The sequence below is a fragment of the Mus musculus genome, chromosome 7 (assembly GCF_000001635.26).
Source record: "Mus musculus strain C57BL/6J chromosome 7, GRCm38.p6 C57BL/6J".
NCBI classification, from domain to species: Eukaryota; Metazoa; Chordata; class Mammalia; order Rodentia; family Muridae; genus Mus; species Mus musculus.
Genome location: NC_000073.6, coordinates 118,875,708 through 118,903,623, shown reverse-complemented (window position 1 = coordinate 118,903,623; position 27,916 = coordinate 118,875,708). Strand labels below are relative to the sequence as shown.

At 45.6% G+C, this 27,916-nt stretch overlaps 1 protein-coding gene across 10 annotated transcripts in view; it reads right to left on the bottom strand.

Moving 5' to 3' along the window:
- Iqck (IQ motif containing K) overlaps positions 1-27,916 on the bottom strand; it is a 116,369-nt gene that overhangs the window by 68,497 nt on the left and 19,956 nt on the right. For 4 of the 10 annotated variants that reach the window (NM_001374605.1, NM_001081446.2, XM_006507984.4 and 1 more), the window contains exons 3-6: positions 27,253-27,382; positions 25,927-26,024; positions 3,942-3,994; positions 3,738-3,815 (exon numbers count right to left, since the gene is read on the bottom strand). In NM_001374605.1, coding sequence (NP_001361534.1) covers positions 3,738-3,815; positions 3,942-3,994; positions 25,927-26,024; positions 27,253-27,382 — 359 coding nt within the window. Of the gene's footprint in view, positions 1-98; positions 444-3,737; positions 3,816-3,941; positions 3,995-14,087; positions 18,562-25,926; positions 26,025-27,252; positions 27,383-27,916 lie in introns of those variants that run through there. The other 6 variants (XR_003946504.1, XR_378252.4, XM_006507986.4 and 3 more) reach the window with 4 other exon arrangements.

Genomic DNA, 27,916 nt, shown 5'->3' with positions numbered 1-27,916 from the left:
GATCTTGCTATCTAGACCAGTCTGGCCTCAAAATCACAGAGGCCCAATGCCTCCTAAGTGCTGGAATTAAAGACACACACCACTATGCCCTGGTTTGTACAAGATTTTATATTTTTGGTTGTGAGCCCAGCCTCTACTGGCTGAGCCATCTCTCCAGCCCTAGTTTGCAGATGATTTTAAAATGCAACCAAGGGAGAAAAACCACAGGATTAGATTAGAGAGTCTCAACTGAGACATTCATCTGTCTGCAGATGTTCTGAAATATTTAAACTATATGGGTTGGGGGTGTCTAGTAGGGAAAGGGCAACAATACTGCCAACATCACAACGCACAGCATAGTTCCCCACACCGCTGAAGTCCAAACACCTGGCCTAGAGGTTGTTCCCCAGTTCCCGTCCTCATGTTCCTGCTTGCTTCGCTGGCTCTTCCTGCTCCAAGGTACCCTGGAAGAATGCAGCGCCTAAGTTCTCAAATTCAAGTCTGGACCCAACCCAGCTGGCTCCAGGCCCAGGAAGGGTCTCCTGCCTAGCAGCTTCCCTTTAGCGCTTTGTTAACACTCGAATTACAACACTCACTGTACAAACTACAGACGCTTGTAAACGTGCCTCCTGCTCTAGCGCTTCAGCCCTCATTTGTTCATTTCCGGTTTCCTCAGCACCAAGCCCTCCGTGTCACGGCAGGTAGGAGCTCCGCAGATATTTGCTACATGGTGTGAACTAGATTTCATTTTTATTGCATTCCTGGAAAGATAATGGGATACAAATGCCAGCAGAAGCCAGAGCTCTGTGTCTCCAACTGCAGTGACGGCTGTCACTTCTCCTGAGGCCACCTGAAGATTCCATGGCAGTGAGTGACTAGAGGTTTACAGGATGCTCAAGGAGCAAAGGTCTTGTATCTTGTTTTTTAGGTTCTTCATATGTGTATGGCTGATTTGCTGCATGTAAGTTAGTGCACCCAGTGCCTTCAGAGGTCAGAGTAAGCACTGGGTGCCCTTGGAACTGGAGGTACAGATGTTTTTGGACCATCATGGGGGTACTTGGAATGGCAGCTGAGTCCTCTGCAAGTGCTCTTAGTCACTGAGCTATCTCTCAGCACCCACCTCCATCTCTTTTAGACAGTGTCTCAGTGTGTGGTCCAGGATGGCCTGAGACACACTATGTAGACTAGGCTGGCCTCAAATTCCTGGAGGTTTATCACCTTCTGCCTCCCATGTGCTAGATCAAAGGCATTCGTCACCATGCCCAATAAGGTCTCTGATCTTTAAGACGTTTTCATTAATGCCTGGCATGGTGGCGCACGCCTTTAATCCTAGCACTTGGGAGGCAGAGGCAGGAGGATTTCTGAGTTGGAGGCCAGCCTGGTCTACAAAGTGAGTTCCAGGACAGCCAGGGCTATACAGAGAAACCCTGTCTCAAAAAAAAAAAAAAAAAAAAAAAAAAAAAAAAAAAAAAAAAGACTATTTCATTAGCTCAGGAAAATGGTTCATTTTCAAAGTACAGAAGCAACAGAGGAAAGAAAACCCCATTATGGAAAAAACACAAGCCATTCGGTGAATAACAGACTGATACTTCTCAGTGATTAGATCAAGCAGAGGACTGCGTGTGTGTCTGTGTGCGTCTGTATGTACGTACATGCACATGTGTGTGTTTCTGTGTGTGATGTATTTGTGCATGTGTGTGGTGTGTGTGTCTGTGTATGTGATGTGTGTGTGTGTGTGTGTGTGTGTGTGTGTGTGTGTGTTTCCGTGTGTAGTGTGCATCTGTGTGTGTTTGTGTGTGTGTGTGTAAATGAAATCCAGAGCTTAGTAAGTGCTCTACCACTGAGCAACAGTCAATAGTTTTAAATATAAATAAAAAACAAGGATTTTCCAATATGGCACTCATTTCAATGTATAATCTTAATTATTTTACTTTATTATCTATTTCTATTCATTATTACTATTGTATTATGTACGTATGTGTTATGTATATATGTATGTATTTCTAGGTTTTCATGTATGTATGTTTGCATTTTGGGGTTTTTTGAAACAGGAGTTCTCTATGTCTTGGCTGTCCTAGAACTCACTAAGTAGACCAGGCTGTCTATGCAGCTGCATCTGTCTCCTGTGTGCTGGGATTAAAGGTGTGCTGGCACCTCAGAATTTTTTTTTTCAAAAGACAGGATTTTCTGTAGCCAGGTTAGCCTCAAACTTGTTAGGTAACTGAGCATGACCTTCAACTCCTAGCCTATCTGCCAGTACAGGGCAGGAACTACAAGCACAAATCACCTGCCCTGATTTGTAATTTCAGGGTTTTTTTTATTACTAGTTTCTGCCCCCTAAAATGGATAAAGTCAAAGGCCTAGCTATTCAACTTGATATTCTCAAAGAGCAGACTTATGCAAAAGCTGTGATACTAGGGTTAATAGTCTAATCTAAGGTCTTGGACCTTTTCAAATATGACTTGGGTCTAGGAGATGGCTCCGTGAGCACTTTGCTGCCTGTGGAGGAATGCAGGACCCTGAGGAGTACCCTTGGCACCATCATAAAATGTATGGTGGAGCTCATCTGTAATCTTAGCACTGAGGAAGCTGACGGAAGTTGAACCCAAGAGCTCAGTGGTCAGCCAGTCTTAGCTAATCGGTGATGTTAAGGTTCAGTGAGAGGCCCTGTCTTAAAAACTAAGGTGAGGGGCCATAAAGGATGACACGTGACATCAGTGCCTGGCCTCCACAGGCATGATCACACATGCATTGTGACAGTTATAGAAGATGAGGGATATGACCTAAACACTGACAAGAAGGCGTAGGGGTAAAAGTGCCTGAAACCAAGTCTGGCCACGTGAGTTTGATCCCTGGCATCCACTGGGTGGAGGGAGAGAACTTACTTGCTAGAGGGGAAGAGAGCTAGATTCTGATGGTCAGAGAGTTTTCACTGAGTAGTGTGGTATTTTAAATGGAGAAGTGTTGAGCCCAGCTGAAAAGCAACAGGAAAGTTCCACCATATTTCTTGAGACACGATGACCCCTCAGACAGAGGAGGCCACTAAGAGCAGAAGAGTCCCCAAGCTTGAGTGTGAGACCTATGGGAGCAACTGCAGCTCTGCTGCTAAGGCTGTCTAGTACATGCAAGGACACTCCAGCAGAGAGACAGACAGGAACAGAGACAGGGAAAACAACTGGAAAGAAAAATTATTCAGGTCAAGAACTTCGTTTCTGTGTTATTTTTGAAGTGTTTCTAGGGTAGAACCATGTGAAGAGAGGGAGCTTAGTCTGTGCTACAAATAACCAGAGACAAGAGCCCCAAGCATGAACCAGAGACAAGAGCCCCAAGCATGAACTGATCTGGAGTCTAGGTGCAGTGCATGAGTGAGTTCCCTTCTACCAAAGCAAGCCAGTGTGAACCCAGCCTTGAGATTGGGACTGGGCAGGAGTGATGGCTCGGTGACTAAAGCCATGCAAGCATGAGGATCACAGGTGGTCCCCAGAAGCCACACAGATGCTGGGAGAGAGGTGGTTGCCTGTGATCCCAGAGCACAGAGACAGAGGACCCCCCAGAACAAGCCAGCTACCCAGACTAACCAGAGCAGCATGCTGTGCATTCAATTTCCAGGCCCTGCTTCAACAAACAAGGAAAACTCCCGGCCTCAGCCTCAGCCTTTACATGTGGGCCTGCACACGTGCGAATGCGCATATATACACATGCATACACACCAAACACACATGCAGGAAAAACAGTAAGAATCAACCTTTCGCACTTACTGGTCCTTGAGCCAGTCTTCCACAAATGGAATGGAGAAGAATTCTGTGAATGACTCCCCTGCCCTCTTCGGATTCTGGCTGGTCACACAATCATGTTGATTGACAAGAAAAAGAACAAGAATTAAGCCAGTTGTTGTTCTTCTATTGCAAGTTAATACAATCAAATCCTCGTGTCACTGAATATTCATGACAGGAACAGCTTACTTGTACAGCCACTCAGTCAGGAAATCGCAGGCAATGAATTTGGTTCTCTTCCTCTAAAAAAAGAAGAGAAAATTAAATTATATCCTTACTTTATCTACATGTCTTGTAGCCTAAAGAGAGAGAGAGAGTAATTGGTTAGACTCAGATAAAATATGCATGGGTCCATTAAAAGTTTATAAGTATGTCAATAAACAAGATGTGGACGGTATAAAGCATCCTGAGAGTATTTCTCTAGTCAACTTTGGAAAAGCATTTTCTGTAGGGACTAAAAGAATGCAGTGAGTGCACCTAGCAGGTGTTTATTACATTTCCTTGTTCTGTGCCTTACGAGGCTGACTTTGAAAAAAAGACTTAACTGGTTTTATATGCATAAGTATTTTACCTGCATGCATATATGTATGTACGTCCATATGTGCACATCACTGGTGTCATCAGAGGTCAGAGAAGATGCTAGATTCCTGGAACTACAAATGGTTGTGAGCCATGTGGTCACTGGATCCTGGCCCTCTGCGAGAGAACAAGGCTCTTAACCACTGAGCCATCACGCCAGCCCTAAAGAGGCTGGTTTTATGGTTCGCAACAGCTCGGAACTGGTGGGAAGGATTCTATTGTCTAGACCACGACTTGATTTGAGTTATGTGTAACTTATAGAAAGGACAAGTAGGATACGTTGTAGGACATGTACCCTGAGATGGTTTCTATCATTGTAAAAACATCATAGACAAGGGCAGTGTCCACAGCATTAGGTTATGTGACCCCACTCTGTGTGGTGAGCTATTAGGCCATTGGCTGAAGCATGGGCACAGGGCACAGTGGCTACTGACTGAAGCTTGGAACTCATGGCTGCATTATGTTCGCTGACTCCCTCAGCCACATCAAGTCTCTGGACTTGAGGTCTAGGTGTTACTTTCAAAGATGGAAGGAAACACAGAAGAAAAAATGCACAGCACCTAATGGCAGAAGCCACACACTCAGGCTGTTGGTTCTGCTAGCGGTATCTAGTTCCCCTACTGCACCCCATCTCCTAACAGACACCCCACATAGCTACCAATTAGGCCAAAAAGTATTTCCTGAGCTTCTGATTAGTAAGGGACAACTATGGGGGTACAGTTCTGCCTTATGAGACAGAAATGGACATGTATGTCTATGCATACTCTGCTGTCCTGTGATGTTCCCCTCAACTTCCAGTCTGGAACACAGCTGTGAGCCTGGAAGTGGAGCAATCCCTTCAAGCCCTGAGACCAAAACCCACATACTCAGTATATTGCAACCTCAGCCTTAAGAAGTGGGTAAGGGTGGTCTGGAGAGAGAGTTTAGAGGTTACAAGAACTGACTGCTCTTCCAGAGGTCCTGAGTTCAAATCCCAGCAAGATCATGGTGGCTCACAAACATCTGTAATGGAGTTTGTTGCCCTCTTCTGGTGTGTGTGAAGATAGCAACAAATGTACTTACATAAAACAAGTAAGTCTTAAAAAGGGGGAGGGGGATGGGAGATGAGGAGTTTGAAGCACCTTTAGCTACTAAGTGAGTTTGAGGCCAACTGGACAATAGGAAAACCTTCCTCAAACAAACAAACCAAACAAAAGCCATGCTTTACAGATGGTGGAGCAGGAGCTGGGAGAAGCTGGGTCCTGGCTAACTGCCTTAAGCCACTGGGCCAGCTTGGGCCTTTATCCTTATCAAGATATGTAAGGCAAAATAAATTCCACTGAATTGACTGCTTTTCTTCTTATCATTACATTCAGCCAAATATAGGCCCTAGCCAGAAAGTCCCAGGGGAAAACATTCTAGGGTACTGGGTCAAGCTGTGCTGAGAAGGTGGAGCTGTAAGCACCCTGTGTCCTGTTTCTGCCTGAAGCCCCTTTCTGTGACCTAAACAGAACCACTGGCTCCTGTCAGAGAACTATTAAGGGATCTGAGAGATGGAGGCTCCCTTTCTGGCTCTCTTCTCTCTCTCTCTCTCTCTCTCTCTCTCTCTCTCTCTCTCTCTCTCCCTCCCTCCCTCCCTCCCTCCCTCCCTCCCTCCCTCCTTCCCTCCTTCCCTCCTTCCCTCTCCCTCCCTCTATTTCCTTCCTCTCTCCTTCCCCCTCCCCCTCCCCCTCCCCCTCTCTCCTTCCCCTCCCCCTCTCTCCTCCCCATCCCCCTCCTCCTCCTCTCCCCACCTCCCATGGGTGGTGTGCCCAGGACAGAACTCAGAGCTCACAGTCTTATTATTAGGCACACTGCATCACACACCCTATTGAAGTTTCCTCTTTTTCTGGTTTTTTTTTTTTTTTTTTTTTTTTTTTTGGATTTTGTCTGCTTTTGTTTACGAAAGAAGTTTAGTGTTCAATTTAGTTTCCTCTGAGTTGAGATGTTTCATCTTTTACACATGTTCCTTAGGGCTCAGCAAGCAGGGCTAGTGAGATGGCTCAGCGAGTAAGGGTGCTTGCAGCCAACCCTAACGGTCTGAGTTTGATACCTGGAGCTCACATGGTGGAGGGAGGGCACTGACTCCCACAGTTTTCCTCTGACCTCCATACATAGGATTTAGGAACTGAACATTCCTCACGAGTCTAGGGAAACTTTGGAGCCTACAGGGTTCCCGGGTTCATCCGCAGTCAGACAAGCAGTCACAAGCATCGTGGAAAGGAGACTTTGGCCAACAGACCTGCCTGCTGGTGGTGCAGAAGGCTCCAGAAATGGAGGCGTGTGAGTTGTGACCCATGCCACAGGGAGTGGGCTTTCCAGTGATGCAGCCTTTCAAACACCCACCAGCCTGTAAGCAGCCTCAGTAAACTCACTGGTCCACTAAACCAGATCCAAGTGGCATGACTTCTTTGATTGGTCACTGGTACCCAACCTGGACTAAACAGTCATTTGTTCACATCACTCCAGGAAAAGTCAGCGAGCCCCTTTTTGACAGAGACTAAGGACCAAGTCAGTCTACAGATGCTGGATGCTATATTGGTAGCCCTTCCAAGAATGTAAGATATTCTGGAAATTTTCTGTCCCTCTAGATCTACCCTACACTAACCTACCCTGCTCAGAGATGCAGAAAGGCTGGCTTTATGGCTCAAGTCAACCTTCAAGCACCTGGGTCTAGCCAACTGGAGGGACCAGCAGGAACCATGGAGGGTTGGAAGGAAGATGACTTGCACCCTACCAGAGACTCCTCTGCTAGAATCCTAAACTCTAGTATCAGAATATGACCTTATTTGGAACTAGGAGTGGTACAGATGGAATCAATGAACCCGAACAGTCCTACCCAGAGAAGACAATACCAGGCTCCATTAGCAGGACTCCTGAAAGGGTCTTTTTTTGTTTTTAAGTTTCATTAGTTCTTTGAGACTTTAGTGTCTTTTGATTATGGTCACTGCCCTCTGCCCATTCCTCCCAGATCTACCCCTCCCCACCCTCACCGCCCCAATTTTACATAGTGTGTGTGTGTGTGTGTGTGTGTGTGTGTGTCCATCCTGAATGTTATTTTGATTTTTGCTTTATAAAGGCTGTGAAGGCTGTGAATGCAAGCGTTCCCTTCAAAAGCTATCTTAAAAGGGGGAAAATACTTGTTCCAACAATGCAAACACGTAACCAAGCATGACTTGCAGCCTAATGGCTTAAACAATGGAGCAACTGTACAATGGCCCTTTCTCCCTCTTCCCACTTGACATTTATCACACTGGTTAGTAGAAAAGATTCAGAGAATGTGGCCTCGCTCATCCTATTAAATAGACCTTACTATAGCTGTATGAGATTGTGAGCAGATTTGTTTGCTTTTGATGCAAAGAAATAAAATGTGAGAGATGATATTTTCCTTGAGTTCTGGGCAGGCATGAACGTGCCCTGCATACCCAAGACATGCAGAACAGTGGAGTATTGTTCAGCTGTTGTTTAGTTTAAAAATTATCCTGGTTTGCTGAAAGGGAGAAGGAAGGCTGTGGTGAGTGAAGAGATAAGAGAGGAAGTAATAGAAAAAGGAAAGTGCAAGACTGAAGACGCTCGGGCTGCCAGGCTGGCGGGATGTGGGCAGATACAAAGAAGCCTTCACTGCTAAAAGGCTCATGTGCAAGCAGAGCAAACGGGTAACCACAAAGTTAAAACACATTATTATTGTTGTTGTGTGCTTGGTTTGAGTCTGTATAAAGTGAGCTATCTTTCCAGGCCCCAAATCCTAAAATCAGAACAAAATCTATAGTTGAAGGTGGATGTTGTAGTAGATGCCAGAAGCTAGAAGTTGGGAGGGGGAGAGGCAGGAGACCAAGGTTTGCCTTGGCTACTGGTAGAATTGGCGGCTAGCCTGGGACAGGGACATGAGACCCTGTTTCAAAACACACACACAAATATAAAGTTGAAAAGGAATGTAAACTTCAAAGGGTAAAGAGCAAGTGTTAGGGGCTAAGGCATATGTTATCACAAATCTGCAATTTGTACTGAGATGGTCCAGAGTAACACATGGGACAGATAGAGGGATGAGTCGATGGGTTATGGGTAGATATACTGTAAAGCAAATAAAACAAAGCATGTAACTGTAATGGCTATGTGATGGGGATGTGGATTTGGGAATAAAATGGCCTTAAGAAGATGGAAGAGGAAATACTGGTTTTTTTTCTTTTTTAAATAAGCACAAATCTCAAAGAGAGAAAAGGCATATCTGAGACTAATCAATAGAGTAATCTATACCAATTTTTATACTGAGCACACACACAGGAGATAAACCAAAGAACTGAAGGTTGGAAGAGAAGCAACTAACATTTGAGAACAACGAAATCTGGCTTAAAAGGGATACATAATTCTGCCCCCAAAGCCGAGAGATCACAGCTGGCCTTGATGGTGCAAAACTGAATTCCAGCATGCAGGAGGCAAGGCATAAGGATTGCCTGTTAAGAATTCAGCCTGGGGCTGGAGAGATGGCTCAGCAGTTAAGAGCACTGACTGTTCTTCCGAAGGTCCTGAGTTCAAATCCCAGCAACCACATGGTGACTCACAACCATCCATAACGAGATCAGACACCCTCTTCTGGAGTGTCTGAAGACAGCTCCAGTGAACTTACATATAATAAATAAATAAATCTTTAAAAAAAAGAGAGAGAGAGAGAATTCAGCCTGGGCTCCATAATAATGTCCTGTCTTTCAAAAAAAAAAAATCACCAACAGAGAACAAATAAAGAAAACGTGGTGTATTTATACAATGTGGAATTGTTTTCAGCCATAAAAATAATGAAGTATGTCAGTTGCAGGAAGATATAACTGGAGATGACCATATTAGGCAAATTAAGTCAACTTTTAAGACAAATATCACATGTTTTCTCATTTGCTGGTCCTAGGTTTAATATACATGCTTAATATACGTACAGATGACATGGAAGTAGAAAAGGTGTTGTCTAGGCAAAGAAATGGGACTACTGGGAGGAAGGAGTATGCGTGGGGATGCAGCAGGGATATGGGGGATATGTCCAAGACAGACAAATGTCTCATGTTTTCCCTCATATGTGGAATCCCAGCTAAACACACCTACATAACATGAAAGCAGAAGTAAGAATATTTGAGGAGGGGAGGGGAGCAGGAGGAAGTTGGGGGGAGGGGAGAGAGGAAGATGAGGGGTAGAACATGGTGTGAATAGTATATGAACACACTATAATAAAATGTCATCAATGAATAACAGATAAAAGAACATTTTTTTCTAAAGACATCATTCAGGCTCTCAGATTAAGCTGGTCTGAAAGGACTTTCCATGGGCTCCATATATATAAAAATATATATATATATATATATATATATATATATATATATATATATATATATATATATATATATTTATATATGTATGTATATGTATACATATATAAGTACACATATATAATTTTCTATGTAAGTTGTTTTGAATGGGTTTTTGTGTCTTTTCTGTCACTTTCTGGAAAAGCCCTCAAAGCCAGTAACTCCGGGAAATACAGGAATCTTAACTCTGCATAAATAATGCCTCCCCACCTCTAGTCCAAACAAAGTCATGAGAACATGTATTGAGTTTTATTGCTAAGGATATAAACACGCAACTTTTATTAAAAATTGATTACAGTAAAGTACCAGCATAATATTAACTGCCCAAAATATTTTCAGGGATGTGCTGATGGGAAGAATTCCCAAGTGAAGTTTACAAAGCAGCCATTAAGCCAGCTCTGTTTAATGTAGCTGTTCAGCTCTGTTCTAATTAAGTTCTGCTCTCTTGTGCTCCAATTAAGATAATCCAAAGGCACAGTTAGATGTCAAGGGACCACTTCAGAACATCAGGCCAACATCATGTCTCATCGTTACGGGTATTTACATGTCTCCTGCTTACTCTCTTCCTGAGGAATACAAGCCAGTCCACATAGGATGGGCATGAGATGGCAGCTTTTCAGTGCCTCTTTGGAACCCTGAAGGGCTCTTCTGCCAATCACCCGGCTGATTTCCTGCCTTAGAACCATTTGCTTCTCCAGCTCATACAGCCCCTGACCAACGAAGGCAACTCTAAGGACATGAGACCAGCAGGGTGAACATTGACTTTGCAGAACTCTAGTTCAACAATTAGACCTTTGTCGGGGTCAAAACACTTTGCACACCTGGCTGTAACGGTCCCATTTCCAGCATATCCAGGAGTCTGGACAGTCCCTTCAAGGCCTTCCCGTGCAGGCATCCATCAAGATGTGGGTAAAAACAAGCTTTGGCAGAAGCTCCCATGATGCTTGTACAGACCTATCTCCATATGCCTACCCTAAACTGAGTTTACTCCTCCTTTCAACTGGACCCAGCTCCCAGCCTGTTCTTCCTTTACCTGTGCTGGCATTTGCCTCCTGCCAAGCAAGGTCCCAGTGACAACAGTGACGGGTCATACCACTTGTCACCTACCATTCTTTAACTTTCCCAATGGTCCCGGGGGTGGGGAAGATAGGTACATAGGTACTATTAAGCATCACCCCATCTAAAAGAACAGAAGACCAAGGCTCACATTGAAGGAATCTTCCCAGGGCTCCAGAAATAGCAAGGGTTGGAGAGGGGGCACAAGGCCTTGTCTTCCATCAGGGTACTAGCATATGTACTTCCATCAGGTACATAGCCTTAGGGGGCCTCTTCCCCAAGATACTGGACTCATTTCTAGTCTTCCATTCCAGAACTGTGCTGCCTAGTTTTATATGGACTTGACATAAGCTGAATTTATCTGACAATGGAAAAAAAAATGCCTCTGTAAGACTGGCTGTAGACAAATCTGTGAGGTATTGTCTGATTAATGATAAATATGGGACGGCCCAGCCTACTGTGGGTGGTGCCATCCCTGGGCAGTGATTCTGGGTTCCATAAGAAAGCAGGCTGAGCAAGCCTGAGAACAAGCCAGTAAGCAGCATTCCCCCATGACCCTTGTGTCAGCTGCTGCCTCCAGGTTCTTGCCCTGAGTCCCTGCCCTGACTTTCCTGGATGACGGACAAGCTGCAAGTGTGTCATTCCTCTCCAAGTTGCTTTTGGTCATAGTATTTTTTTTAAATCACACAATAGGAACCCTAAGACTTTTCTTTGCCTTAGCTTTGTTATTTTATTGTTACATTTCCCTGTATAAGCCAAATACTGAGCTGACCCTGGATTTAAACACATTTTCTTACTGAATTCTCACCCATACACTGCTATATAAAGCAATTGGGATCTCTGGACTTTAAAAAGGAAGAGACTAAGGTTTAGGAAGATCAAGGTCACAATGCTTTCAGGTCTGAAGTCACAAATTCTACCGCTCTCATAGCAGCTGCGCCTCTAACAACAGGACAGGTCACAGCTAGACAGCTAGCACATTTGTACCCCCAACACCGAGCCTGCTGCACAGACCCTGTCTAAATAAAACCCAATGGATCCCACTCTTCTCTTTTTTCCCCGAATGGCTTCCACTATTCAGACGTAAGTATTCAAAAGAGGATCTGAGGAGAGTGGACGGCCCGAGGGCCAATCTGTTGCTTTGCTAAAAGGCCAGGCAGACAAATTACCTTCCAAATATTTGTATCATAGATGGTGCTGCTCTTGACTTTGGTCAGAGGAATTTCTTTTTGGATTTCTTTTAATGGTTAGTGCATGGACTCTTTACCAGCCCAAGTGCTGACTCTAAGTAACTGAGTTGTCAACTGCAGTGAGTCATCTCTATCAACTGCCCAAGGTGCAGGGAACATGGAGGAAAAGAGTTTAGAAAGAATGCCAGAGCCAAGGGATGGGGAGGAGAGCTGTGCAAGGCTGCAAACCGGCATGGCTATTAGCCTATCAACTCACAGCAGTGATGACCTTACACAAGACCAAGCCAGTCTAAATCCCTCCCACCGAGGAGGCCTCTGAGGCCCTCCTCCTAGAGGAGTGAGTGGCAGTTGACAGCTGATGAAAGAGGGAGGGTCTCTCCTTTGAGGATATGGCTCCTGCCCCAGTCAATGGCCACACTCCCATGTGCATGTGGGCAGCACTAGTTGTACTCAGGAGATCATTAGTAGCAGCAACAAAAGAGAGGACATGAAGATACAGTGAGGTGGGTGAGGCCACAGGGCTCTGGAAGGATGTAGTAGTTTTGGGTGGTATGATAAAAAAGACATTGTATAAACATATGAACCTTTCAAAAAACAAAGAAAAAGTATTTTTAAAAGAAGGCTGGGATACTTTGTGTTTTCTTTTTTAATTGCTCTGTCTTTGTTTGATCACAAGCTGTGATCTAGCAGTCTCTCAACTCTGGAAGATGTCTGCAGAGTACATAGCCAGCCTCTGAGCTCAGTATTCCTAACAGTGACGGCCTAAGTTTTACTCACATATATCATGGGTTTTTTTTTTCAAATATTTATTTTATGCATATGGGTGCTCCATCTGCATGTACACCTGCGTACCAGAATAAGACATCATATCACATTAGAGCTAGTCATGAGCTATCATGCAGTTGCTGGAACTTGAAGTCAGAACCTCTGGAAGAGCAGTCAGTGCTCTCAACTGCTGAGCCATCATCTCTCCAGCCCCCACATATCATGCTCTTAAAGAGACCATTAGTTGAGAATCCTCTTTTCCAAATGCTTGGGACCAGAACTGCTTTGAGTTTTGAAATTTTGGGATCCTGGAATATTCATATGATGCAAATATCTTGGGATGAAGCCAAGTCTAAACATGAAATTAATTTATGTTCCCTACATACCTTATGCACACAACCTGAAAGTAACTATAGTTGACATTTTTTAATAACCCTACATGTGAGTTTCATGGTATCTGTCTTAGGGCTTCTACTGCTGCAATGAAACACTATAACCAAAAGCAACTTCAAGAGAAAACGAGTTTATTTGGCTTATTCTTCCATATTGTAGTTCATCGCAGAAGGAAGTGAGGACAGGAAGGAGCTCCAGCAGGGCAGGAAACAGGGGCTGATGCAAAGACCGTAGAGGAATGCAGCTCACTGGTTTGCTCCTAATGGTTTGCTCAGCCTGCTTTCTTATAGAACCAGGACCACCAGCCCAGGGCTGCCACACCCACAATGGCCTGAGCCTCCTACATCAATCACTAGTTAAATGCCCAACAGTCTCGCCTACAGCCAAATGGAGACATTTTCTTTTTTTTTTTTTTCTTTTTTTCTTTTTTTTTTTTTTTTTTTTTTGGTTTTTCGAGACAGGGTTTCTCTGTTTAGCCCTGGCTGTCCCTGGAACTCACTTTGTAGACCAGGCTGGCCTCGAACTCAGAAATCCGCCTGCCTCTGCCTCCCAAGTGCTGGGATTAAAGGCATGCGCCACCATGCCCGGCTTTTCTTTTTTTCTTTCACTCTCTGTTTGTTGGAAAAAGAGGAGTCAAGTGGCCCAAACTACAGGGTTAATATAGGAAAACAACACTGGGGGAGGGAAGGGCAGGCCCTGGGCTGGAGCGGTTTATGGCAGAGGTGTGGTGAGAAGAGCTGAGATGGGCCACAGGTACTGGATGAGCCCAGAGGCTGCACACACTTTGGTACACTAATAGGCCATTTTTGCTGGGTCTCTTTGGGATCTGACATTTGTGAGCCACCATGTAGGTCCTAGAAACAGAACCCTGGTCTTCTGGAACAGCAGCCAGAGCTCTTAATCACTAAGCCATCTCTCCAGATCCTGAGCACTTTCTTTTCAAACATTTTATTTGTGCAGTGTGTGTGTGTGTGTGTGTGTGTGTGTGTGTGTGTGTGTGTGTGTGTGTGTTAGCTGAACAGAAACAAACAAATGAACAAATGAACACAGCCAAGGCTGGAAGAACCTTCCAGCCAAGTCCAGCCCTGATTGCTGCTGATTCATAGAATAAATGGTGAACTAAATAAACAGACAGTAATTTTAAGCCAGTAATGGAAGCTATTTTTGTGGCAAAAAGTTAACTGATGCTGTTTGTGTTTAACAACTGAAACACAACTTATGGTGCAGTGATGATATCCCCCATCTGGCAGTCGGTCAAGCCCACTACCTCAGCCATCTGGCAGATAGCCATGCCCCCTGCAGACAAAGCTTCAAGCCAGAGGGGGGAGAGTCATACCTCGAAGCCACTGCCCTTTATTTGTAAGAAAATCCTGGGGTCACCCTTGGGACAGGCCGTTGACTTTGTCTTTAAAGCCTTGTTCTCAAAGCTGGACTTTGATTTTTAGAAACAAAGACAACTTCCAGCCAAGTCTGGGGATGAAGTAATCAATGCCCCTTTGTTAAGAAGAGAATAAGAAAAGGAACACGGCTATAAAGTTATAATAAGATTGTTCTTGCACAGCTCACAAACTGAGTCTGACAGCAGTTTTAAGAGTTGTCATGGGAACTGTTTTTTCTTTAAAAAATTAAAACCATTAAGAACATTTTAAATTTTGCATATAGAAATTATACATATTTATAGGTTATCTCGTGTCACTTTGGTATCTATCTGTTCATATGTAATGCATAATGTTCAAATTAAGCTAAGCATATCTCTGCTCACATGGCTCATTTCTTTGCAGTAATTACATTGCATAATGGGAAGTATTTCTTTCACCGATGGTCATGATGAATGTCGGCTCTGGAACCAGAGTCCTAGGCTCAGACCCTGGTGCTTCCTCTTAGTTGTCTCATAAACTAGATACCTCTCTGGACCTCAGTATTTTCAGTCACAGAATAGGGGAGACTAAGTCACCCAAATGATGATAGCACAAGTCTAGCGGAGCGCAATAGGTAGTGTTTGCCTTCTATGTAGGAGGCTCAGAGCTTGATCCCCAGCACCTCATAAAACTGAGCATACTTTAATCTCAGAACTATGGAGGTAGAGACAGGAGGTTCAGAAACTCAAGGTCAGCCTTGGCTACATACCTAGTTCCAGGCTACCCTGTGCTACATGAGACCCAGGCTCAAAACACCACCCACCACCACCCAAACAAGATCACGAAGTAAAGCAGTTGCTGGTTTGAATAATATATCCCTCGTATTTCCAGCATTGAATGCTTGGTCCCCAGTTTAAGGAGGCTTAGGGGTGTGGCCTTACGTGAGGAAGTGTCACTGAGGGCAGGTGTTAAAACCTTGATGACTTGGTACCATGTTGAGTTAAATCTTTCTGTTTCCTGCACACAAGTTTGAGATGTGAGCGCTCAGTTTCCAGCTCCAGTTGCCATAAACTCTGGAACCATAAGACTTCAAAATAAACCTTTCCTTCTCTAAGTTGCCTTGGCCTTGTTTTATCACAGTAACAGAAAGGTAACTAATACAGTCAGCCCCTGGCTAAGGAGCTACTGCAGTGACTGTACCCTGGCCCTTGGGCTGACTCAGAGGGTCTCTGATAGAGTAGATGGTCACAAAGCAGCCCCTGCTGTGAGTCATTAGTCACTAAAAAAATCATGTGATTAATTTGTGGAGTGCTATGAATCAGGGTGTGACTATTGAGACCCATCTGCTGCCTTGATTGGTTTGAGCTTGTTGGGAATTTCTCATCTTTGTAGATGAGAAAAGACCATTTCCTCCACCATCCTCTTAGAAAGTCACCTCCTGGAGTGAGTTGCTGAGGTTCAGCCACAGGGGAACTGATTGGCGGGTTGGCTCAGCCAAGGACTGGCTCTGACCTTGTAAGTGCAAATAAGACGTTCCTTCTTCAGACTGCAGTTTCCACCTTAAACTGCTAAGAACACCAGCTACACCACCAGGCTGTTCTCCAGAACCAATGGAATCTCATATACAAACAGTGAGTGAGGAAGGCTGGCCCAGAATAAAGGCAGTACTCATGCTTGAGAGCTGCTGAGAGCGTGAGTGTTCTTGCACACACAAAAGGTAATTACACGCTGTGTTTAAGTGTCTCTGTTCACACCAAATTCTTTGGTTGAAACCCTAGCCCAGATGGCGATGGCATCAAGGGGCGAGTCCTTCAGAAAGTGATTGGATTATTTGAGTAGAGCCTGGGAGGAAAGTGATTGGGTTATTTGATTAGAGCCTGGGAGGGAGGGAGACAGGCACTGAGAGGCTGCTTTTCCTAAAACGCATGGTCTCTTCACTTGGCCCACAGAGTAGCCAGACACAGGATGCGAGCCTGGCATGTCTGCTTTCATCCTGTGTCTCTCTTCTTTACTTTGGCTGAAGGCACAGAGGTAAATTACTGTCCCTGATCTCTCTCCAGCCACCTCATACAGCAATTATCCGATGACAGTGAAGCCACATTGAGAAGCATAAGTAATCGAGGCCTGGGGTTAAGACGGATCCTTATGTAGAAATACAGTGGAGTCAAAGACCAATCAGAGTCCACTTTCAACAGGCCTGCTTGATAATAAATGTCTCTTGTCCTCTGCCCCAGTTCTTTCTCTACTTAAACTTAAATGTTCACATCAGTATCCCCAAAGCAAACATAAGTTCCTGTACCTCTTTTAACCGCTCCTCTTCCCAGGGTGGGCATGTTGAATAAATCTCCCGTCTCTGCTTTTTACAATCACTTGTCCCTTTAACTGGGACAAGTAGATGTCCCTTTGTGGGAAGGGGTTGTGAGAGCCCAGGCTTTTGGTCCTAGAAACTCCAGTTTGGGATTAACAGCCTCATAAAAAGAGGCCCCTTGTTAGGACAGCCTAGGAAACAGACTAATGGCACCTTCAGAAGAGCATGTAGTGCTTGCCTGTAAACCTAGCACAGGGAGAGTAGGGGTAAGAGTATAGGAGTTCAAGGCCGTCCCCACCTACACAGTGAATTGGAAACCAACCTGAGCCGCATAAAACCATGTCTTGAAAAAAGAAAAGTTGCGTATGTCAGGGAAGGGAGTTGTACTATCCATGAACTGGGAAGTGGGCCGTCCCTGAAGCAGGATAAAAAGGGAGAAGATGGATATGTTAGCACACCCCTTTAATCCCAGCACTTAGGAGGCAGGGGCAAGCAGATCTCATGGTCTACACAGTGAGTTCCAAAATATCCAGGGCTACATAGTAAAACTGTCTCACCAAAAGGAGGGGGAAGAGTTGGAGGGGGAAGAGCTAGAGGAGCCAACACAGGAATGGGAAGAAATCTAAAGGCCTTCACCCCTGCTAGCTGAGAATAAAATACTCTTACAAATAATGTTATGGACCTGTGGCCATATCAAAATAATACTTGGTAAACTACTTGAAGAGGGAAAGATGTATTTGTCTCACTCAAGTAAAGATTTCAGCCCATGAGCTGCAGCAAAGGAAATCATGGCAGAAGCTGGCACAAACAGGCTGTTTGCCTCATGACAGTTGGGAGCAAAGCGAGTGTGAGGAAGATCACACCCAATGACCTAACTTCCTTCCATTTGTAATACCAACGCTCGCTAGCAGGCGCATGCACTCAGACACCCTACCCATCTCTACCATTTAACTTCATCAAGAAATAGTTGATCCAAGCCCCTGCAGGTCCAGTTAGGAAATTACCGCTTACCAGGCCTTGGAGAAGTTTCAGTCATTATTAGGTAAAGCGCACGAAGACCTGAGCTGGGATCCCTAGAACCCATGTAAGGCTGGGGGCAGAAGGCGCTGTATCTGAAGCTCCAGCCCCCCACACACACAGGAGGATCCCCGAAAGCTTGCCAGCCAGGTACCCTGGCTTATAGAGCGGTGGACAAGAGACCCTGTCTCCAAACGTCAGAAAGTAAGGACTGATGCCTAATGATGTCTGCTGACCTCCACGAATGTACTATGGCACACCCGTGCTGGTGCTTATAAACACACAGGTTCCTCATACACGTATACACACAGAGATTTTTAAAAAGAAGGAGTTGTCTCTGGCGTGTAACAGCTACAGCAGATTAACAAAAGACTTCCAGCCCCTCTACAAGGTGCTTAAGTCACTTAACTACAATCTCCAAAACAGGGCCTGACAGCATTCATCCACTTATTTAGCCATCCGCCCACCCAATAAACATTTAGCTACTTTGGAGCCACACTATGAAGCAAGACAGAAAACAAGGAAATCATAATGCATAAATAAGCATAAGTCACCATTTTAAGTGCGAACTACAAGTCAGCAATTGTTCCTGAGCCATATCAAGATAAAATGTCAAGGTCCCAGGAAGCCATGAATGATGCCACTGTCGCAGAGTCATTTGGATGCAAGTTTGGTGGCTGGTGACAGACAGAAAAGCCCCAGTTGTGCGAGCTTGTTTGGTGGCTGCTTGCTGCTCAGTTGAAGCGTCCATGCCCAGTGACAGCATGAGGGGAACAGCTGGGTGGAAAAAGGCAAATCAGAATAGCAGGCATTCCACTTGAAGATGACAAATGTGGAGGCAGAAAGAATAGTATTTTTAAACCTTCAAAAATAGTCCAACCAAAGATCACATAACCAGGGCAGGGAGAAATGGAGAGAATTGTATTTAACTGAGAAATCCTAAGGCAGGAAAATGAACATCAATTTGTCTGTATTGGATATATGTGACAGTCACACACCTGAGCATCCTGGGAGAAGGACAAGAAGCTAACATTCCTTGGTACCCAAGAGAACTACTAAGTAATAAAAGGTATTCTGCTATCTCTTTAATAGCTGAGGAAATTGAAGCTCAGGGTTTTTTTTTAATTTACTTTTATTAATGTGTGTGTGTGTACCATGTGTATGCAGATGCCCAAAGAGGACAGAAGAAAGCATTGGATCCCCTGGAGCTGGAGTTAAAGGTAGTTGTGAGCTACCTGACATTGGTGCTGAGATCTGAACTCATGTCCCTCTGCAAGAACAAGTGCTCTTAACTGCTGTCCCAGCCCTCCATCCTCAAATTCAAACTAAGACCATACAGCAAACAGATGGTCAAATGGGATTCTGGGCTTGCCTTCAACACTGATCCATTCTTGCAGATGAGCACTCTTAAGAACCATCATTTGCTGGGTAGTGGTGGCACACGCCTTTAATTCCAGCACTCGGGAGGCAGAGGCAGGCAAATCTCTGAGGTTGAAGCCAGCCCAGTTGACAGAGTGAGTTCCAGGACAGTCAGGGCTACGTAGATAAACCCTGTCTCACAACAATTCTCAATTGTCCCCCGTCCCCCAGCCTCCTAGTCTGGATGCTGGTGCTGACATCTGATGTTTAGACAGTTTTCATTTACTCAGCTATAGCTTATCTGCTGGGTGTTAAAGATGAAATACAAGTCGGCACAGGTCTGCCTTGTTAATCTCTAACACACAGAGAAATACCTTGGATTCTTTGAAAATGGTTCGTCATTGCCTGGGGCTGGAAACTGGTTTTTGTCCCTTTGTTTCAAAGTTATTTATGAAACATTTGATCAGCAGCCTTCAATGTGAAAACTTAATTACAGCTCTTTTCCATGGCTTCACACCTTCTGAAGGGTATAAAGTAGAGCAGCAGCAGAGAGAGCAAGGGGACACACTGTGAACACAGCTGCCCTTCGTTCCAAAAGGAATTCCAGCCTCTGCTCCACTCTTGCTGTTCCTCTCCAGTTAATCTTGTGAAAAACATCAAAGACACAGGACCGAGATAAGAACAACTTTTCCATCACTCTCCATGCACCGCCAGGGTTCACTGGTGTCTGTGGCTTTTAGGATAGCGCCAGGTCCTGGGAGGTTACTCTGTATCCATGGTACCAGGGCCCCATGATCACTTGACTTCGTTCACATGCAGATAACCTTGTATGTGTGCACCTGCCTGTGCAGCTGTGTGGTATATGCCAGGCTTGTACCTGCCTGTGCAGCTGTGTGGTATATGCCAGGCATTGAACTCAGGCACTTAGACTTGCACAGTAAGCACTCTTATTCCCTGAGCCATGTCACCAGTCGCCCCACCCCCCACCCCCCAGCTGCTGATGTGCTGTATAAGTTTGCAGTCCAAGACTCCACTGTGGTCATTTCATTGTTTTATCATATCCCATCCTGTGCTCAATTTGATAAATGGCTACAGCACTCCAAATCTACTCCAACCAGCAGCAAGGTAAGAGAAACACAGGACCAGGAAGATGGCTCCGTGGGTAAAATGCTTGCTGCATACGAATGAGGACCTAAGATCAGCTCCCCAGGACACATATGGCTGGGCACAGTGGTACAGGTGTGAAACCCTTATCACTGGGGGCTCAGTGGCCAGCCAGTCTAGCTCAGGGAGAGAGGGAGAGAGAGCGAAAGGGGGTGGTAGCAGGGACGATTCCGGAGAGGTGACACGGAGGTCATCTGATGGCTCATCCTGCAGTAAGAGTACAAGGAAGAACAGCATCCTGGGAGAGCGCTCCGTGCTCCAGCCTCATCCTCCCTCCCCTCAGCTGCACCTGGCATCTAACACCACAGAGAGAGGGAAGGGCAGATCCTACAGGCAACACAGAACCAGTGAGCAGAAAGTAAGAATTGGAAGCAGCTTAGCCTTCATAACCTAAGGCCAGTAGCCATCTGTTTCCCAGTGTTTTCTGGGTGAGGGGACGTGCTAGCATTTCCAGAGCTATGCTGAGCATAGCAGCCTTCATTCTGTCTACCAGGAGAGACAGGAGCCCTCGCTTGGGCTCACCTAAGGTGTCCTCTGTCACTGAATAGCTAGGTGAAACCAGGTAAAAATGAACCCCCCCGCCCCCCCCCCCCCCGAGTTCTCAGACCTTCCTCCAAGAGGGGTGGGAAGAAAGGGGCTTAGTTTAGAAAGATCTTCTCAGGGTGGAATTAGCTGAGGAATGCCAAGCACTTGGGGCAGTACTGCTGGGCTGCCAACAGTGAGTCAAGGCGAGAACAGTGCCTCTAACTGCCTGGTTATTTCTCCTTCTCCTTCAATTTTATCTCTTTGAGGTGCATGAGTGTTTGCATGTGTGTGTGTGTGTGTGTGTGTGTGTGTGTGTGTATGTGTGTGTGTGTGTGTGTATGTGTATGTGTGTGTGTATGTGTGTGTGTATGTGTGTGTATGTGTGTGTGTGTGTGTGTGTGTGTGTGCAAGTAGCTTGACAGCTTCATGTGTCACTCCTGCCCAGGTGGCTTCCCTCTTGTTTTTGAGGCAGGGTCTCTCCGAGGACATGACTTCATGCCTGGATTTTACATAGGTGTTGGGGATCCAACACTGGTCCTCATGCTTACTCAGCAAATATTTTCTTGGCTGTGGTATCTCAGCAGTCCCTCTACTTCCAAAGGCTACTACAGCAATAGGTAAAACAAAGGGGAGAGTCTCCCCTGTGATGATACAGGAATTTGATGTCACATTGATTTACAGTCTACCTCAGCAGAGCTGCATGCTAATGAAAACCACTGGCCTGACTGGGTGTAGAGTAGCAAGGTAGGGGAGAGCATAGAAGTGCCTCAGTATGAAAGCACAAGGCCCATGTGGCAAGACTCACTGTTCCCTACAAGGCAACGCAGAGATGATCCACTGCACCTTATGTGGGTGGAAGAGATGACACTCCTGCCCCCCCCCATGCCCCAGGACCACAGAAGATGGCTGACTTAGGAGGTTTGGCTTTACTGAGCAGCCATGCAAGCTGAGAGCCAAGAGCAGAACAGCTCAGGATCCAGCAGGTGCTTGATGAAGACAGAGAACCTTCTGGAGATCAGTGAGGTATTGCTGTGTCTTAGCTAGGGCTTTACTGCTGGGAACAGACACCATAACCAAGGCAACTCTTATAAAGGGCAACATATAATTGGGGCTGACTTACAGGATCAGAGGTTCAGTCTATTATCATCAAGGTGGGAGCATGACAGCACTCAGGCAGGCATGGCACAGGAGGAGCTGAGAGTTCTATGTCTTCATCTGAAGGCTGCTAGCAGAATACTGGCTTCCAGGCAGCTAGGATAAGGGTCTTATAGCCCACACTAGCAGTAATATACCTACTCCAACAGGGCCACATCTTCTAATCATGACACTCCCTGGGCCAAGCATATACAAACCATCACAGCTTGACAGGTATAATGAGACCCTCTTTTTCTTTTCCCATGAAGTTATCAAATAAATAAGAGTTGGTTCTCCCTGCCCCCATCCCTCCTTGGACTAGGACCCAGTTCTGAGTCACACCCAGAACCTGAAACAAGAGGGAGGTCACATGTAAGATGCACGGGACACTAAGTTAATAGGGAGTTGATATTTATTGAGCTCTCTGCAGGTTTGGGTCTGCACTGAACACTGCACGGTTTGCCTTGTCTCATCGTCAGAATCCCTTGGGCAGCACTGAGATTGTCCTCAGTTCACACACATGGAAACTGTGGTAACTTGGAAGACTAAAGCCACTGGGTTCCTAGAGGTTCACTTCAGGGTCTATGAGACAGATCAGTCCCAGAAGCTATGGTGCTTTTACCCCCTTTGGTGCTGGGGTTTGAACCCCAGGGCCTTGTACATGCTCAGCAAAAGCTGTGCTATTGACCTGTACTCTCAGCCCTTTTTAAATTTCTTTTTTGAGACATCTTCATCCCAAGCAGACAAGACCAGTCCTCACCTTATCCTAAGATGTGAAGCACCCACCATACCTGTTAGAGGTAGACTTGAAAACTATGGAACTCTGACACCAGAGAATTGCTCTTCATCAAGGCCTGATTGACTGACTATTAATTACTGTTAGGGGAGCAGGCTGGGCCATCTGCTGGTCACTAAGCTAACCCACTCCTGACTGAAACTCGAGAACAAATGTCTTGCTCCCTCACCTGTCTAGGACTTCTCTCTGGGCAATAAGTCCAACCGAATGGCCTTCCAAAAAGGTGCTGGCCAGGGACATAGTAACAACTGTGCATCTTTGACATCCAACTGTGTTGTATGCACTTGTGGAGGACCAGCTCTGTGCTCACCGTGGGCTGGGTACAGTATTACTAAACATTGAGAAGTATAAAACTAAGATAGGGAATCTGTCCTTGGGACACTTAAAATAGCTGGGGAAGCAGGCATGTATAAAATTAAATGTATGTGGGTTAAGAATGTCTTAATTAATGCTCACTGAATTTACCATAGAATGAGGAACAGATGATTCCCCGAGATCTGAGAGCTGGGATCAGTTGCCTCTCCTTTGGCCTCCAGGGAACTGGGAGCCTGGGAGATGTGCCCCACAGCTGAGTTTGGAAAACAAGTAGCACTTAAATATGCAGAAGAGATGAGCACAAGGAGTGCTTTCTAAAATAAGGAGGAGCAAATGCACAGAGGCCCTGAAGCGGGGAGGCTGGTACTGGGTGGGGGTCTGTTTAGCTTGGGGGGGCGGTAATTGCCTAGGAAAGAGAGCCAGCGATGGAGGGAAGGGAGAAAGGAAGGCAGACTGGAGAGTGCCTTGAGAGCCAGGCTGGGGGCTCTTGGCTTCATCATGTGGATGTGCCGTTGTTAAATGGTATGGTAGCCCATGTGTCCAAGGTGGACCCTGTGATGGTGCTATTGGGAGAGCAGGGTCTAATGGGAAGTCCGGTCATTGGGTATGTCATCAAAGGGGACTGTGGAGCTCTAATACTCTCTCTCTCTCTCTCTCCCTCTCTCTCTCCCTCTCTCTCTCACTTGTGGTGTGAGTGGTTTCACTCTGCCATCTGCTGCCACTATGCTGTGCTGCGTGGCACAAAACAACAGTGAGCTGACTGTGCATGGGAACCTCTACCACTGAACCAAAAACTAACTCACCCTTCCTCTTTACTGGTTGATTGTCTCAGGCATTTTACTAGAGAGGCATTGTGCTTAGCATAGCTAAGGCATTGTGCTATGCCGACTCCTACCAGTAGGGCAGGGAATACCACTCAGTTGGTAGAGCACAGCCTAGCATACATAAAACTCTGGCTTTTAGCTTAAAATCAGACATGGTAGCACAGTGGTCACTTCCATCTCCATGAGAGCAGCTGAAACCACCCACAGGATGACCTCAAGGTCAGGCTTGTTGCTTCTTCACAGAAGGAGGGGTTGGGAAGGGTCATCAGACCTTCACATGAGATCCCAGCCACTCCTTCCAATACCTTTCCCTTCGAAGCTGCAGGTACTAATATATATAATGTGTGGAGGGTTAACTGAAAGGGAGACACTGTCTATACAGCTATGGGGAAGTTGCCATCCATGTTGGGGTGACATGTTGCAGTGATGTGGCTGCTTTGGGGTCACACACACTTCTGTTAGTAACTCCTTATCCATATTTTGTACGTAAACTCAATAAACATTGATTGGCCAAGCTGGACTTTGGTGAAATCATTACATTGGATGATCATTGGTTCCCTATCTGGGGTAAGCAGAGTGTTTGTGTGTTGCCCTAGGGCAAGTTCACAAAACAGTGAGGGGCATTCGGAAGTCTAGATTTCAAACTTGTGAGGGAAAGAGCCCTCTGAACCATCCTGTGAGAAGCAGAGAAGAGGAGGCCTGACAGGCTCTGTGCAGGCTGTGACAGGATCAGTCAGTGGACTTCAGTCATTCCAGCGCAGTAATAAATGTGTTTACTGAGCACCTGATGCGTATCAGACATCCCCCAGGGAAGTTAGCACAGAGGCTGGAGGTAGTGGCACAGAATTTTCATACCAGCTGAGGAGATGAGGCAGGAAGATCAGGAGTTAAAGACAGGACTTTGAAGATAGCCTGAGGTACATAAGATCCTGTTTAAAAAATAAACAAGCAAACAAAATAAAACAAAAAGCAACAACAAAATATAACAACCCACCCTAAAACCACCAAACCTAAACCAACCAATCAAAAATTAGCAAAACATGGAGGAAGGAAAGGCCAGAGGAGCAGGCTCAATTCAGAGGCAAGTAGGAAGTAAACACGATGTACTGCTAGCTGTAATTGTCAACTTGACACAAGCCAGAATCACCTCAAATCAGTCTTAATAAGGAATTGTCTATAACAGACTGGGCCGTGGGCATGTCTGTGGAAGATTTAGCCCACTGTGGGCAACACCATTCCCTAAACAGGAGCTCTTCAACAGTATAAGAGAAAAAAGCTAGCTGGAAGCAAGTGGGCCTGGATTGTTGGTTTCTCTCTACTGTGGGTGTGGGAAAAAAGAAAAAGAACGGCTTCAAGCTCCTGTACTGTGATTTCTCTGCAGGGGTGGATTGGAAGGAAGCTGGGATCATAAACCAGATAACCCTTTTCCCCCATGATGCATCTGTCAGGGTCCTGTCACAGCAGCAGAAATGAAAGTAGGACACAAAGTGTTAAACGGCACCTCACAACAAACAGGAACAGAAGAACTAAGAACCTGCTTGATGCCAAATCGCCCAGGAAAAGGGTGAACAAGATGGCAGGTGGCAGAGAACCTCTCAGGGGCCCAGGTGGCCAGAGAGTTGGCAGTGCATGTGCATTTATTTTTTAAAATATTATCTATTTATTATTAGTATTTATAGGAGTACACTGTAGCTGTCTTCAGACTCACACCAGAAGAGTGCATCAGATCCCATGACAGATGGTTGTGAGCCACTCACTATGTGGTTGTTGGGAATTGAGCTCAGAACCTCTGGAAGAACAGTCAGTGCTCTTAACCTCTGAGCCATCTCTCAAGCCTGGCATGTGCATTTATATATTACTAGATGCTATGGCAGGGCAGCGGGCAGGGGGTAGAGGGCCCATACTCGGGCTTCCTTGGCAAAGGAGTCATTTTTGAGAATAGCAACCCAATGATCATGGCCTGCCATCAGACTAAAACGAGTAAGCAAGAACTTAAAAATGTGGACATCCCACCAAACCACTGACCTCAAAACATTTTTCTCTCTTTGCTTGGTGAAGCAGGCTGGCCATTCCAGGGAGCAGAACTGGAAAGATGAACATTTCCAGATAATCTCTGGGTGAACCTGAAACAAGAATATTCCCACTGAAAACAGTAAAAGATCTAGGTTCATCTAATAAAGATATTTATTGCTTAACAGAAAGAGAGGGTGGAGGAAGGAGGAAGGGAGAGGAAGGGAGAGAGAGAGAGATGTTTATTGATTCCATCTGGGCTGGGCCTATAGTATCTCAGTTAGCAAAGCACTTGCCTAGCATTTAGGAAGCCTTGGTTTCAATCTCTAATAACCAATTAACTGGGTGTGAAGGTGCAGACCTACAGTCATGCACTCAGATCAAAAGTTGCAGGCAAGCCCTAGCCATATAGAAAGTTCAAGGCAAGACTGGGATACAGGAGACCCTGACCGGAAAACAAAACAATATCATCTATTCCATAGCACGATCTTGTCACCATCTGCTTCAGGTTGCTGAGTGGGACTGGCTTACTAAGAAACTAAACATAGCTTTGTGAACCCATGGAGTCTAGCAAGGATATGAGCTGGGTCCCACTCTGTCCTACCTGGTCCAGTCCTCCAGCCGGCTACAGCACCAAGGCAGTCACAACACAGAGGCCAGTGTCTGCAGGAGAATGTGAGCACGAGAGTGACAGGAACTAGACAGTGACAGTGAGAGGCTAGAGAGGAGCTGGGACAGGGAGGACAGCAGATGGGGCCTTGCAGCTACATTAACAGTGGCGTGCCTGACCAGGGCCCAGAGCAGAGGGCACAAAACAAGGAAAGGAGCAGAGGGGAGGCCTGACAACAAGCTGAGACAGGTGGATCTTCAGGCTGGACCTGGAGACCTGGCAGCAGGGCACTCTTTTCTACTCTGTATACCTCTTTAGCCCTCCTGCCTCTAGCTTTGTACTTAATAAAGAATCACAGTGCTTGCAAGCATTCTCTCTGCTACATGTTAACCTTGGAAAAAGTCAGCAATTCTACAACATTCCTCTTAGGAATGAGGATTACGGGGAAGAGAGTTTAGCTTGGGACTTGAGTTCAACTCCCAGAAGCAATGTGACCAAAGCCAGGTGTGGTGGTGTGATCCCAGGGCTAGGGAGGGGAACCCCTGGGGCTCCCTGGCCAGCCAGCCTAGCTCATTTTGGGAGTTTCAGGCCTGTCTCAAAAGACAAAACAAAACAAAGACTTACAACACAGACTACTACGTGGTCTCCCCTGACGTGTCTGACCCTCACTCTCTCCTGTGTGTCGCATCTTCACCCCAACTGCAGAGAATGAGTATTGCCTCAATACTTACAGGTCTTGGGCTCGACTGTTTCTGCCTTCTTGGGAGGACAGGGCACAGGAGGCATCGCTGGGAACTGGTGTATTGGGAGGTAGTGCTCCATGTTGAAGCCATGAGGAACCAATTCCTCCAAGGGCGTGACCTGCAGGTGGTGAGGATAGGCCAGTAAGTTCTGAAACAGCTCTGATAATTGGATTTTCTTTTCTTTATAATTTTGAGATTCAACTTATTCATTTGGGGTGGGGAGCATAGATTCAGGCCATAGCGCACACGTGGAGGTCAGAGGACATGTAGAAGTTGGTTCTCTACTTCCACCATTTGATTCAGGCTGGCAGACTTAGCAGCAAGCACCTTTACCCACTAGCCATCTTGCCAGGCCTTGGTTTTCTATATTATTATTATTATTATTATTATTATTATTATTATTATTATTATTATTGCTTTTTAAGACGGCATTTCTCTGTGTAACCCTGGCTGTCCTGGAACTTGTTTTGTAGACTAGGGTGGCCTTGAACTCAGAGATCAGTCTGCCTCTGCTTCCCAAGTGCTGAGAATAAGGCATGTGCCACCAAGCCTGATTTTCCTTTATAATCTTTGATAATCTTACTAGGGAATGAACTTCTGTATCAAATGGACAGGTTGAGGAACATTCTGAATAAAAATGTTCATTTCCCCT